This window comes from Nansenia antarctica (assembly GCF_963989245.1).
Source record: "Nansenia antarctica genome assembly, chromosome: 2".
NCBI lineage: Eukaryota > Metazoa > Chordata > Actinopteri > Argentiniformes > Microstomatidae > Nansenia > Nansenia antarctica.
This window is the reverse complement of record NC_137675.1, coordinates 15059720-15074149: the sequence shown is the minus strand read 5'-3', so window position 1 is coordinate 15074149 and position 14430 is coordinate 15059720. Positions and strand designations below refer to the sequence as shown.

General features: G+C 45.1%; 1 protein-coding gene across 1 annotated transcript in view; it reads right to left on the bottom strand.

Annotated features, from left to right (window-relative positions):
• The window catches only part of LOC308176049 (potassium voltage-gated channel subfamily KQT member 5-like), a gene marked incomplete at both ends in the record, with an annotated part of 110638 nt that overhangs the window by 7629 nt on the left and 88579 nt on the right, over positions 1 to 14430 (bottom strand). The window contains 7 exons of the mRNA XM_080550644.1: positions 4762 to 4985; positions 6449 to 6505; positions 8140 to 8166; positions 9488 to 9582; positions 11213 to 11308; positions 11472 to 11582; positions 12510 to 12635. Coding sequence (XP_080406770.1) covers positions 4762 to 4985; positions 6449 to 6505; positions 8140 to 8166; positions 9488 to 9582; positions 11213 to 11308; positions 11472 to 11582; positions 12510 to 12635 — 736 coding nt within the window. The remainder of the gene's footprint in view (positions 1 to 4761; positions 4986 to 6448; positions 6506 to 8139; positions 8167 to 9487; positions 9583 to 11212; positions 11309 to 11471; positions 11583 to 12509; positions 12636 to 14430) is intronic.

Here is a 14430-nt window from a genome sequence, read left to right as displayed (position 1 = left end):
GACATTTATAATGTCAAACATAAAATAGCTAATGGATGTTATTGGATACTATAGCCTAATCTATAATAGGACATAGAGTCTCTCTACAATATCTTACTTTCCATTTCGCAAACTGCAGTAGGGCCGGCGTTTTTAAAGCCCATGATATGTGTGTGGGCCAACAACCGCATAATTTGATTACGGCCTACTTTTCAAAGCAATTTGAAGACTTATTTTACTGTAGCTAATGTGTCACTAATAGAATTCCATATAATGTTATGATTGCGTAATGCGTAATGCGTAATCGAATGTGGCAGTTGCGGGGATTCAAATCCATCTCTTAGATACAGCATCATAACAGTCAGACACATTTCTTATAACTTCTGAAGAACTCCATACATTATTTCTTCTTTGCTCACAAACAAGACAGTCACACAGCGATAAGCTTACATGTTACAGTATTAATTACGGACGACAATGGAGTACCACAACTTTTCAGGTGAGAATACGAAATTACAATCACAGCCGTGCTGATATTCAGTAACACACGACCTCGAGTGTGATATTGCTTTTGTACAACAGTTCTACAGCGCAATTTATTAGTTAACAGTAATAAGTGACAACAGATTATGATTTGTTTGTTTATTTAATCATTTATTTTGGCTCCGTCAAGAAAAAATTGTTCCGCAACGGGACTGTTCAACTGGCCTAGTAACCTGAACACAAACTAGCTACCTTGTATCGTGGCTAGCTACTTTGTATCGTGTACATTTATTTGTACATTTCCATGTATTGTGCAACCAGTGAAATATGACTTGGTTGACAGTCGCTTTGGTGGCATGTGTTAATTAAGCAATATCACACGAGAGGGAGTGTTTTATACAACAGTTCTACAGCGCGATTTATTAGTTAACAGTAATAAGCGACAACAGTTTATGATTTGTTTGTTTATTTAATCATCAAAATAAACAAAAAATAGTTCCGCAACTGAACTTCAAATGGACTGTTGCCTAGTAACCTGAACACAAACATGTAGTCTAATTAACGGTCATTTAGAACACCTGTGCGGCGGAGTGATACATATAGTTAAAAGTCCCAGTGCTGTTATACTGTATATCGTAACTCATGGAATGCCTCTTGTCCAATCAAATTACTTGGTCGTAACTAACTAACTAACTGTTGTATAAATACTGTATATCTCATTAACTGGTGTAGGGTTTATTATTAATGGCTTTTAAAATACTTCATGTAGTTTTTAAGAGGTCTGAGAGGGGAAAATTATATGTTTGTTGTCAAATATCCTGGCCTTCAGAGACAAAATCAGTTGTGTTTACCCTATGTTTCCATGGCGTTTCTTTCAGACTTCTTCCAGGCTTCCCCAGCCTCAACCCCCACTCTGGATGGCTGTTCCCTAGCCTCAACCCCCACTCTGGATGACTGTTCCCTAGCCTCAACCCCCACTCTGGATGACTGTTCCCTAGTCAGTGGTACCAGCCTGCTCCCCCAGACCAAATACATGTACCAGTCCCTCCGTAGGCAACTAGGTAAGAAATACCTACAATATGCTCCAGCAGCCTTCGACAGCTCTCTGCTCAGGGTGGATGAACTCTCCCCAGCCTCAACCCCCACTCTGGATGACTGTTCCCTAGTCAGTGGTACCAGCCTGCTCCCCCAGACCAAATACATGTACCAGTCCCTCCGTAGGCAACTAGGTAAGAAAAACCTATATGCTCCAGCAGCCTTCGACAGCTCTCTGCTCAGGGTGGATGAACTCTCCCCATCCTCACCCCCCACTCTGGATGACTGTTCCCTAGTCAGTGGTACCAGCCTGCTCCCCCAGACCAAATACAAGTACCAGTCCCTCCGTAGGCAACTAGGTAAGAAAAACCTATATGCTCCAGCAGCCTTCGACAGCTCTCTGCTCAGGGTGGATGAACTCTCCCCATCCTCAACCCCCACTCTGGATGACTGTTCCCTAGTCAGTGGTACCAGCCTGCTCCCCCAGACCAAATACAAGTACCAGTCCCTCCGTAGGCAACTAGGTAAGAAAAACCTATATGCTCCAGCAGCCTTCGACAGCTCTCTGCTCAGGGTGGATGAACTCTCCCCATCCTCACCCCCCACTCTGGATGACTGTTCCCTAGTCAGTGGTACCAGCCTGCTCCCCCAGACCAAATACATGTACCAGTCCCTCCGTAGGCAACTAGGTAAGAAAAACCTATATGCTCCAGCAGCCTTCGACAGCTCTCTGCTCAGGGTGGATGAACTCTCCCCATCCTCACCCCCCACTCTGGATGACTGTTCCCTAGTCAGTGGTACCAGCCTGCTCCCCCAGACCAAATACAAGTACCAGTCCCTCCGTAGGCAACTAGGTAAGAAAAACCTATATGCTCCAGCAGCCTTCGACAGCTCTCTGCTCAGGGTGGATGAACTCTCCCCATCCTCACCCCCCACTCTGGATGACTGTTCCCTAGTCAGTGGTACCAGCCTGCTCCCCCAGACCAAATACATGTACCAGTCCCTCCGTAGGCAACTAGGTAAGAAAAACCTATATGCTCCAGCAGCCTTCGACAGCTCTCTGCTCAGGGTGGATGAACTCTCCCCATCCTCACCCCCCACTCTGGATGACTGTTCCCTAGTCAGTGGTACCAGCCTGCTCCCCCAGACCAAATACATGTACCAGTCCCTCCGTAGGCAACTAGGTAAGAAAAACCTATATGCTCCAGCAGCCTTCGACAGCTCTCTGCTCAGGGTGGATGAACTCTCCCCATCCTCACCCCCCACTCTGGGCACCAATCTCCAGCCCGGAGCCTCAGGTGTGGCAGGCCTTGACAGCATGGTGTGGGAGCCCATGGTGAAAATGGACTCTGCTACTATTCAACTCCTGCTGGAGTTGGAAGAGGAACATGAGAAGAGCGGTTTTGTTAGCAGCCTGGTCCACCCTGGTGAGGACCTCAAGCCTGCTGCAGTGATTGACACCAGCCTGCTCCAGGCAAGTGAGGACCTCAAGTCCAGTGCAGCCAGCCTGCTTCAACCTAACCAGGACCTCAAGTCTGCTGCAGTGATTGACTCCATCCTGGTCAAGCCTACTAAGGTGAAAGGGAGAAAGAGAGGAGGTGCATGGTTCTCTGGCCTTTGGAGAGCCATTAGAAGAGGTCGAGGAAAAGACAAATATGTAAGCAGTTTTTTGTTGTTGTTTGTTATTATCTTAGTAACACTGTTATTGTCTGTTACACTGTTGTACTATTTTACTCTCATCTTACTCTAAGTCATGCTTGGTTGATGCTGTTATCATTAGTGTGAACAAACTGTGTATATTGAAATGTGATGTGAGAACATGTATAGTTGTTGTATAGAAGCTGGAATGGCCAGTAAAAAGTGTTCTTTCTTTTTCTAAGGCTAACCTCATTGCTACAGGAGCAGAGGACAGCCAGAGCGTTGAGAGCAACACCTCAGGACCTAGTCCAGGAGCGGAGCTGCAGCTCTCGTGAACACTGCAAGCCCTTCATGGTTGCAGAGTGACCCCTGTATCTCCTTGTGTTTTCCCCCTTCCCCCTTCCTCCTTGCCCCCCCCACCCTCCTCCCCCACCTGTCACACCATAATAATTTTATTATTAAAATTATAAAATTAATTATTACACCAAATATTTATATTTCAGACAGTAAAAATATTCAATTGCATTAACATGTGTTTTGTCCAATATGTTTTGTCTTATTGACACCATTATGAGTTTCTAATGAAGGTTACTTTTAATGACCTCACTCTTGCATGCTTGAGATTCATCCATCTGACATGATATATTCAACTCTACACGGTAAACCTACTCTTCCTAACATGTACGAGAGAAGTGTCTACACAGGCCTACACTGTCATTAGCGATTGTTACTTGTCAAAAACTTTGCCAAACACAATATCTCTGCCAGAGCAATAGTCCATTCCTGGCATATTTATTCTCACCCAGATACGCTGGAAGCAGCATTACACCCTAGCAAAGAGTGCAGCGAATACCTCTCGCAATAGCAGTGTGGTTCCATTCAGCCTGGCAGGCTGGTTATTGTGGCTGTTACACTGCAGCACTGCAGCCAGCTGGCTTGGCCAGTAGGATCCCGGGAGGTTCCAACAGCATACCATTCCCATCCATAACCCAGACCAGCCAGCCCTGCTAGCCCAGGCCAGGGCACCACAAACAGGCAATAACATTCTTGACTGCCTGGCTCTGCTGCCCCTGCCTGGCTCTGGTCCGATGGTAAGGCCCAGTGGTCAAGCAATTAATCCCTTGTTACACACAGGCTGGCCAGAACACACTACAGGCCAGGGATAGGGGTTATGGAGTGGCCAGGGAGAGGGGTTCTAGGGTTTTATGGACTAAAAAGCATCCTCAATGGAGATTTTCCATTGCGAGTGTGATTGGACAGGGATAGGGGTATATTGTGTGGCTTTAGAAGATAAATGTTACTATCATTAACAATGCTAAGGATACGTATCATTATTATAATTATTAGAATTATTATTATTAGAATTATTATGGATCATTAGTGAGATCATTGAGATGAGAGTAGGTGTCAAGGCACGATCACAGCACTAGCACACCAGATCAAACTAATGAGGTACTGATTACAACACAGTTGTCGATGTTATATAACACTGTTACAGATGCATAAGAATAACGGTTTCCTTCAAGCATATTCTCCATAGTGTCCATCCAACATGGCAACAACCCATCTCACACTAAAACCCTCAAGTCCACAAAGGACATAATAGCTTTTTATCGGTTGTCTCACCATCATTGTTGGAGCGTGATTGGCTCTTGAGGCGGAGGGAGGGTCTGAAGCGGGTGCGGTCGTTGAAGCTCCAGCTCTTCTGGACCTTGGCTGGACTGGTACCCTCGGTGCCCACCTCTGCTCCTGGAGAACGCCGGTCGTTCACCGACGACGTCTGCCTGCTCTTGATGCTCTGGCCGCGAGGGCTCGCCATCCTCACCCGCTCCTTGAAGCTCAACTTCTGACTGCATAGGAGGATGGGGGGATGATGATGATGATGATGATGATGATGATGATGAGGATGCCGGACAGGTAGAGAGAATAAAAGAGAAAAGGAGTGTAAGTTATGGATGGGTCATCTATGGACACAGGCCAAGGTTTAGGTTCAAGACACACAGAACAAAATGCACTTGATCGGAAACCATTCGTTTGAGATCATTCATCTTCTCTGACTTCCATCAGGCCCTACATCTTCATCCCTTGGTAGGAAAGTAATGCATTAATCTGAGGCTGGATGGACGGGACCAGCATGCATTGCAACAAGCACGTATCCAAAATGCAAGCGCAGGACAGGCAAAAATGAGGCAGCAGGGCCCTGCAGCACTGTATGTGTCTCGTGTCGTCTGATTCAATTAAGAGAATCTGGATGAGCAACGATGGGAAGAGCTAACAGACAAGTTGGTGTGGGAGAGGGACTTGTTTAGGAAATGACCTAGGCGACAGGGTCGATAGTACTACTAGGATAATGTGACGAAAGCCAAAATGTCTGACATGGTGAAACTATGTTGAAAAACGATTCATGAAGTTCTCTATAATCTTCATGACTGCTGTGACTGTGAGATGCAGGGGACCAAGGCGGTGCTGAGGCAAGCGAATGGTCGGTCAGTCTACTGTGTACAGGGTTTCCTAACGGCAGCATGCAGGGGCGGTGCGCAGGCAAGCAAGCAAGGGCAGGTGGACAGGCTTCATCACACAAAACCATGCTTCCAATGCTATGCTCTATTCGTGACTGTGAGTGAGTGTGAATGCAGGGGGGATTTCAGTGTGTCTTAGTGAGTTGCAGTAATGATGTAGCCTACTGGTGACACCTTAATGATGTTTGTAGCATGAGTGTGAATGGCAGAAGTTGTGCTATGACTTGTAAAATAAACCTAAACCTTATATGAGTATAGATAAAGACCAGAGGAGGCTGGTGGAGGCAGAAATTGGAGGACGGGCTCATTGTAATGCATCGAATGGAATAAGGAATCAAATGCTAATTCCAATCCATGCATTACAATGAGCCCATCCTGCCTCCACCAGCCTCCCCTGGATAAGATAGGGCCTGAGGTACCGTAGAACAGTGTTTGATTGCTCATCGGGGGCAAAATTCAAAGTGATCAGAAACTAGTTTGCTGAAATTGTTCTCCGAAAGAAAAAGAAAAAGGCTGACTACATGAAAATCATGGCATCAAAGGTTAAAACCATAAAGCAACAACAGGCAGTAGTGGAGACTCTCAAGCTTCGTCTCGAAAAAGGCAGCTCAAACCAAAAGCCAACTGAAAAATGCACAGAGAGCTAGCTACAGTTTAGAACCTATCGGCGGCCATTTTGAGGCCCACCGGCTTTTTCTAAAAAAGATCTTCGGATGTCCATGCATCGAGAATTAGTCAGCATTCCCAAAGACAAAAGTCACGTGGCCGAGCAGAGATGCCGTGTGGTCGTGTACCTATTCTTCCGAGTTGTACACCGTCTCAGTAGCCTCTGCTTACTACTAAGAATCTTACTAAAAAACCAGAGATAGACAGACATGAAGGTGTTACGACACTGCAGTATGTATGAAGAGGAATGGGAAGAAAATGTCTTGTGGTTACAGTATACGTTCGTATGACTGTCGATGTACATTTATGTCAGGCATTATATACACAGCTGTTCATGTCATGCATAATGAAGGCTTTATGACATCTACTCAATCAACACTTTGGTACAGTGTTGAGCGTCGCAGTGGTTGAAGAAGCGACAGTATATCATTTAGAAAAAAAAGCGGAATGGAGGCAATAGAGTTCACTGGAGGAAAATGAAGAGCTATGACCACCATTTTAAAAAAGCCTATCATTTGGTGACTCATTCCAGTTCACTTCGATATCCCTCATTTAACCATGCATCTTTAGCTAGGCCCTGAGTGAGTGTGTGTGTGTATGTGTGTGTGTGTGTGTGTGTGTGTGTGTGTGTGTGTGTGTGTGTGTGTGCGCGCGCGCGTGCGTGCGTGCGTGTGTGTGTGTGTGCGTGCGCACGCGCTAAGTGCTGAGTCACTTGTGAGAGGACGCTCCACTTTTTGACAGGCACCTTGCTAAACACCCGTGGGCTGTCAGGGTGAACGCCACCTAGCTCAATGGTACTCTGCTCCTTTCTATTCTGCCCCTGTGGGTTTGGTAGCCCTTGACCATGAGAAGAAAAGGTGCATGCTTTCTCTCTAAAACGGCATGCTTTTCCAGTGCTCAAGTTTGCGTGGGATTCTATCCTCCACTACAAACAGGCAAGGTCAACTCTAGTAGGTTTCCGGCAAATGAATGCAATATTCTGTATATGTTTTGATTTCTCAGTAAAAACGTACAATATTCTTGATAAAAAAACTAAAGTTTCTTTTCCAGCAGTATTATCTGCTGTTGTGTAACATCGGATGCTTGTTATATCACTCTGTAGCTCACACAGAGGGTCTTTCCACCTCCATCACTCTCCTCTCTAATTCATAGCCGTGTCCACTGAAATCCCATTATGTGGGAAAATTGAAAAGACACATAAACTATCCCGCCGTAATAAACACAAATGTTTCTCATTGTGAGAGACCAGTGCAGTAATTTCCTCTCCTGATGGAAGTACCTCCGGCAAAAGCGATAAAAAGAAAGAGAGAAGGTAAGGATGGGAGCTTGGAGGTGGAGGGTGGGTGGAGAGAGAGAGAGAGAGAGAGAGAGAGAGAGAGAGAGAGAGAGAGAGAGAGAGAGAGAGGGGAAAGAACGAAGGTAAAGAGGCATAAAGGAAAGGTAAAATAATGAGTCATTCCAGAGAGCGTTTCTGTAAAAGGGTCCATTAGTGGCCCAGAGCCTTGACTGGCAGCCTTATACACCTCCGTTTGGAGGAGGTACTTTTGAACTTCATTTCTAAAAGCAACACACAAAAATGTGTAAAAGGAAACAAAAAGAAAACTGACAGTTCTTCTGAGAGGAGGTGAGCATATTCCATACAGAGAATAACACAGACAAGAACTCAGATCCATGGGCTTAAAAACGGCGTAATGCTCTATTTAATCGATTCGAGGAAAAAAGTTGAATGTAACTTTTTTCCTCAACTCGATTCACAATATACCTATGTACTGTATATATATATTTTTTTCAATCTGAGAAAAGCTGAGGTGCCACAAACCTTGTCGTTGACTCCCCTTGTTCTTTCCTGCAGTCACAGGAGAAAAGTGAGAAAATATTCAGCAAGGTTATCCTCAAAACATCATTAATTACTCATGTTCCATAATCATGAAATATACAGTACGAGGAGTATAGAAAGATGCATTTTGAAAGGTTCATCAAAATGTCCCATTTGCCAAATGCAGCGCATGTTGCGCATAAACAAATCACAAGCATTATGATAATGAAGGAAACAGAGCTGAAACGATACAAGACTCACTAGTTGGGTAAGCACACATGCAGGCCAAAGCGGTATGCGTGACTATCCAGGCAAACTCACAAAGCACTTGTGAGGAGACAAAGCAATAACTAGGATAAGAGGATATCCACAAACCGTTGGCATAATTCTGTTAAAGGTAAGTATGGAAAATATATGTGTGAGTGTGTGTGTGTGCATCAGGGGAGGCTGGTGCAAGTAGAAACAAGCTCATTGTAATGCACGGAATGAAGAGCTATGACTTCTTTTTTTCTACCTCCACCGACCCCCCCCTGGTGTGCATGCATGTGTGTCTATATAGCTATTCTTTCAGCAGATGGCTTCCCCAATATTTCCAGGCTCCACTAAGATCCATCTGTATGACTAGCGAAACGACATTGGCAGATAATGCCAATACAGGCGCTATATTGCCCAATCAGACAGGCTATTCCAGCTCAATGGCAATCCAATGAGAGGAGAACTGCAGCATATTCAATAACGCTTGATTGGCTCATTTAGACACTGATTGCCATCATTAATAGATGCCATGGAGGAAAATTGCTCAAATGGCTGCCTCCGTTTCTGAAATTGGCATCACAAGCCCATCTCAAACTCAACCGACTGTTGTAAGTCGAGAAATAGGAGCGTGTGCTGCGAAATATGAATGCCTGTCGAATAGAGGTTTGATGGTGGTATTGTCTGGACTGGTGAAGCAGTCGTGAACAAGGACACGGCACCACAGTCTGGACAAAAGGAGCCTGGACAATATTGATCTTTTTGATGGCTGTGAACCATGTGTCATAAGAAAAGGCAAAGTATAAAACCAAAATGTATTCTTGTAATCACAGAAAAGGAATGGGGAATGGAACTAAAACCGAAATTGAGGTAGAGAGGGAGAGAGAGAGAGAGAGAGAAAGAGAGAGAGAGATAGAGAGAGAAAGAGTAGAGAGAGACATAGGGAGAGAGAGAGATAGGAAGATAGAGAGAATGACAAAAGAAGAGAAAGGGTCAAATAAAGTCATACATAATTGAAATAACAAAGAAAGAGAGGGAAACAACTACTACAGGGGCACAGACACCAAACACAGACACCAGCTGCCATAGTTGTACCTACTTTGTAGGGCTGCAGGTATGCAACGCCTTCAAGTGAGGCTTCCAGGTAGCAATGGAAACCGAATTCTCATCAGCCGAATAACTACGCCAAACACACTGCATGCAGAATACACACGAGAAACAGAAGAAAAGAAGACAAAACAAGGGAAACCAAAATCATTAAATGAATAAGGAAGAAAGAAAGAACATGGCCAAGAAAGGAGTGAGGAGGAGGAGGGATAAAAAAAAGAAAAATAAATTAAAACAATTAAACAATTTAAAAGAAAAAAAGAAAAAACAGAAAAAAACTGATTAGTGAAAATAAACAACACAGGTCACACGTCTTGTCGCTGGGCGGAGTTCAGGCATGGATACATGCCTGGGATTGGGCAGTTGGCTGACACAGAGTTGCCACGTGGCGCTCAGATATGGCCTGCTCCAGTCCGTGGAGTAGTAGCGCCACGCAGCCTGGTACAGGGGGATGGAGAGGAAGAAGAGGAGGAGAAGGAGGGGAGGAAGAGGAGGAGGGGAAGGATAGACGGGAAGGAGTCCGAAAAGGAGGAGGGGGGGAAGGATAGAGAGAGAAGGCAGAGGAGGAGGGGAAGGATAGAGGGAGAGGAAGAAGAGGAGCAGGGGAAAAATAGAGGGAGACGAGGAAGAAGTGGAGGATGGGGAGGAAGAGTATAGAGGGAGAGGAATAAGAGGAAGAGGAGGCAGCGGAGGAGGGAAAAGATGGATGGCGAGGAGAGACAGCACACAGGGGGGATACACAATGAACCACAATGTGAGGTTATATCCACCACAGGCAGGAAGGAAAAGGGGAGGAAAGGGGGGATGGAGGAAAGAGGGAAGGGGATGGTATGCTCCAACACCTAAAGCTTGGCTGGCGCTCTTCTTTGTAGAGGGAGAGGGACAGGGGAGAAGGGACCAGGGGAGGCTGGTGGAGGTAGAAATCGGAGGACGGGTTCAGTGTAATGCCTGGACTGGAATGGGGAATGGCATCAAGCACATGTTTTATACCATTCCATGCATTACAATGAGCCCGTCCCCCGATTTCTGCCTCCACCAGCCTCAGAACGCCCCTTGAAAGCAGTCAGAATACTGGGATATGAGAGGGACACTCGGAGAGATTAGGAAATAATCCTACATGGTGTTGTTCCTTTAAGGGCTGGAAACGGGTTTTGGAGAGTTCATGAGGAAGAAAGAGAGACTGGGTAACAACAAAATAACTATTAGTCTTGACACCACATGTCCCATGATCTTATCCCCAACTGAGGGAAACTAGGTATACTATTCATAAACATTCTGGAAAGGAGGACTACAATTCAACATAAATACACTGAATCTCGAAAGGTTTAAAATGAGTCCTAACAAAATCATAAATGTAAAAGAACTGCACTTATATAGCGCCTTATTCAAAAAATGCTTTACAATGGCCTCTCATTCACCCATTCACACACCAATGGCGGCAAGCTATCATGCCAGGCGCCGGCCCGCTCATTGGGAGAAATTGGGGTTCAGTGTCTTGCCCAAGGACATCTCGACACGTGGCAAGCCAGGGATCGAATTGCCAACCTCACAATCATTAGACGCCAGCTCTACCTCCTGAGCCACAGCCGCCCCTCACAATACATTCAAGGACTATTATTAGAGTCTCACAAAAGTCTATGATGCAGGTTTCAAATGACAGTGTGCGTCACAGGGACTGAATGAGACAGACAGAGTAGATAGAGATGCACTTTGTTACCTGGATGAGACAAGCAGCAGGGTTTCTCCTCTTCTCAAAGTGCTTCTGTCTGTGCTGCTCCTGCACCTTGAGAGCGAAGCCTGAGCCCAGGATGCCCTGGAAGACATGGCATCCAGGTTAGAGGACGTGCAACTGTGGACCTCATCCTCCATTTTGTGTCAATGCTTTGAAGTATGTGTGTATGCAACATAACCTGATCAAAAATATTTTGATTTGTGTGTGTGTGTGTGTGTGTGTGTGTGTGTGTGTGTGTGCTCACCGCTGGCAGTGCAAAGAAAGAGATGCCCAGTAGTGCAAACCCAGCCGAGAGCATTCGACCAGTCCACGTCTTTGGGGTCTTATCTCCATAGCCGATTGTTGTCAAGGTGATCTAAGAAACACAAAAACACAGCGTTATGTAATGAGAAGCCATCTTGATATGAATAGGTCACCACCCAGGAGACACATAACCAAATGGCCTGATAATGATAAATAAGAGATTCTGCAGTAAAATGGTCAAAGATCAGAGTCAGGGCAGGCGCTATTCATCCAAGCAAAATGGATAGGCTTTTACTATGATCTATGATCTATTATTATTTATTATCTATTATCTATTATTATCTATTATTTTCACTGAATATTCCATGAAGGTACATACATCAGAGTAAAAGCTGTGATTATATGTCTCCGCTTTTGGGTCCAAGCTCCCATGTAGCAGAGTGTGTCAGAGCCTTTGATTCGTTTTTTTTCTTTCATATAACCCGTTCATTCACTATATAATGGGCTGGCCAGGACAGGAGATAATTCCCTATTGATTTTGTGCCTCTCCGTTCTCTCCTACTCAGCTCTGGCTGCCATGCATGACAAAGATGGCTGTGGCCATTTTGTGTTATTAGGATTTTTTTTCTTTTGAGACAGTATGAAAATGGTGGTTAATGGAGCAAGGGCCAATGTTTAAGGAGAAGCTTTTTTAACCAAAGCTCCTGAGCAACAAAACAGGACGGACGGAAGTGCTGGCAGGAGTATGACTTATTTGGCCTCTCTGCGAAAATAACAAACTATAATGGTCTCGTATTTATACAAAAAGAACACCTTCTGAAATAGAATTCAGTCTGAAGAGCTCTATTTTTCTCGTTGCCCAGGAAAAAAAAATCATTCCCAGACATAGACAAACTCAATCTATTCATAAAACATCAAACAACCAGGTAAATATTTGTTTCAACAGTTGATAGTAATATGGATCCTTTGTTTTGATGAAAATTTACTTTATCTAACATTTATCCAACACTCCCCTTTTAGGAATCATAAGTGAACTCACCGTGCCCCACCACAAGGCATCAGCGTAGGTGGCAAACTCCTTGTTGAACTTGTTCTCCACGAGGTAGACCAAGAAAGAGGAGAAGATGAGGACCAGGAACCCTATGTACCAGGCCGTGACCAGCTCCTGGACGACATGGACGGCAACAGAGAGAGGACAAGCACACAGTAAAAAAAAAAAAAAAAAAACAGACATTACACATGCAGTATATATTTATGTGTATTGATCTGGTATTGAGACTAGAACTAGAGAAGTCACATTGAGATTGAAGATATCTCTTTCGAGTGAGCTCTTGTCAAGAAGGTACTGTACAAATGGAGGAGGCTGGTGGAGGTAGAAATTGGAGGACGGGCCCATTGTAATGCATGGAATGGAACGAGGAATGGTATCAAACGTTGATTCCTCTTTCCATTCCATGCATTCCCCGTAAGTAGTACGATTTTATCACCTTCCCACCTTGTAATTCACACATTGTAACCTTGTCATTGGTGAAAAGTAATACTAATTAATTAATTAATTTTGCCATTTAGCAGACGCTTTTAATCCAAAGCGATTTACAATTACGAATTACAGGGACATTCCCCCTGGAGTAACTGAGGGCTAAATGCCTTACTCAAGGGCACACTAGTAGTGGTGTGGTTTCAGGCGGGATTTGAACTCACAACCTTCCGATCACAAGTCCTACTCACTATCCACTAGACCACCACTACCCACATAATACCAAACGGATCATTGGTGAAAAGTAATACCAAACCTATATTCCATGCCACGTGGTTACTGGTTAGTGTCCTTAAGCTGACTCGTTATCGTGTGTCACCTGACACCCTCTTCCCTGTAGGTGGCGCCGTCCAGGAGCATCTCAGTGGGATTAGGGAGTAACCTGAATATGCATATATCCCCCCCCCCCTGGCCCCCCAGACTAATCCCACACAGACAATAACGGAGATTAACGGAGTAGTGCCGGGGAATGGGGAATGCAATAACGCACGCACCACTGCCAGGCCAGGGGAGGCCCTAGAGAGAAACATCTCTCTTTTATATGATTCCACCCCCCTCCACCACACACACACGCACACACACACACACACACACACACACACACACACACACACACCAAATCCAGCTCTGTTATGCCCATCTTCTCTAACTCTGACCTCTGGGTTTCAGCATCATGTTTAACATGTTGGCACACTATGCGGCATGAAGTGATGAACTTACAGTAGGAGACGTCACCTGGCTGGTGGCCCATCGAGCCCATCCTCTGTACAACCACGTCGGAATTGCCTAACCATCTGTAGCTCTATTGGACCTGTGACGTATTTTGATCCCATTAAGACAGTTTAGATTGGCTGTTTAGATTGCCCATGCTGGTCAGGGCTAGACCAGTCCCAGGGGTGTTTGTTTGAACAAGCGTACATCCATTCCCCCCTTCGGCCCACCCTCCACTGATAACGCTTCTCTGTGCATCACCCAGCTGGAACGAGGCTTACTAAACATTAGACCGCTCCCTGCTGTCGCTACTGTCGTTAATGAACTTATTACAGGCCATACATTAGATATGATAGGACTCTGATAGGAAACTTGGCCTAAAATGGCTAAATGAAGGCCCCCCCCCCCCCCCCCCCTTCCTGGATTTTTAATGACCACTGCAAAACATTATACCGTACTGAGCCTAACATACACTACATAGCCAAAAGTATGTGGACACCCCTTCTATTTAGTGGTTCGGCTATTTCAGTCTCACCCATTGCTAACATAAAAGCAAGCGTACAAAGTCATCTCCGTAGACAAACGCTGGCAGTAGAATAGGTCGTACTGAAAAGCTCAGTGACTTTCAACGTGGCACTTGACAAAGGATGCCACCTTTCCAACAAGCATCGGCTGGAGTGGTGTAAAGCACACCGCCATTGGACACTGGAGC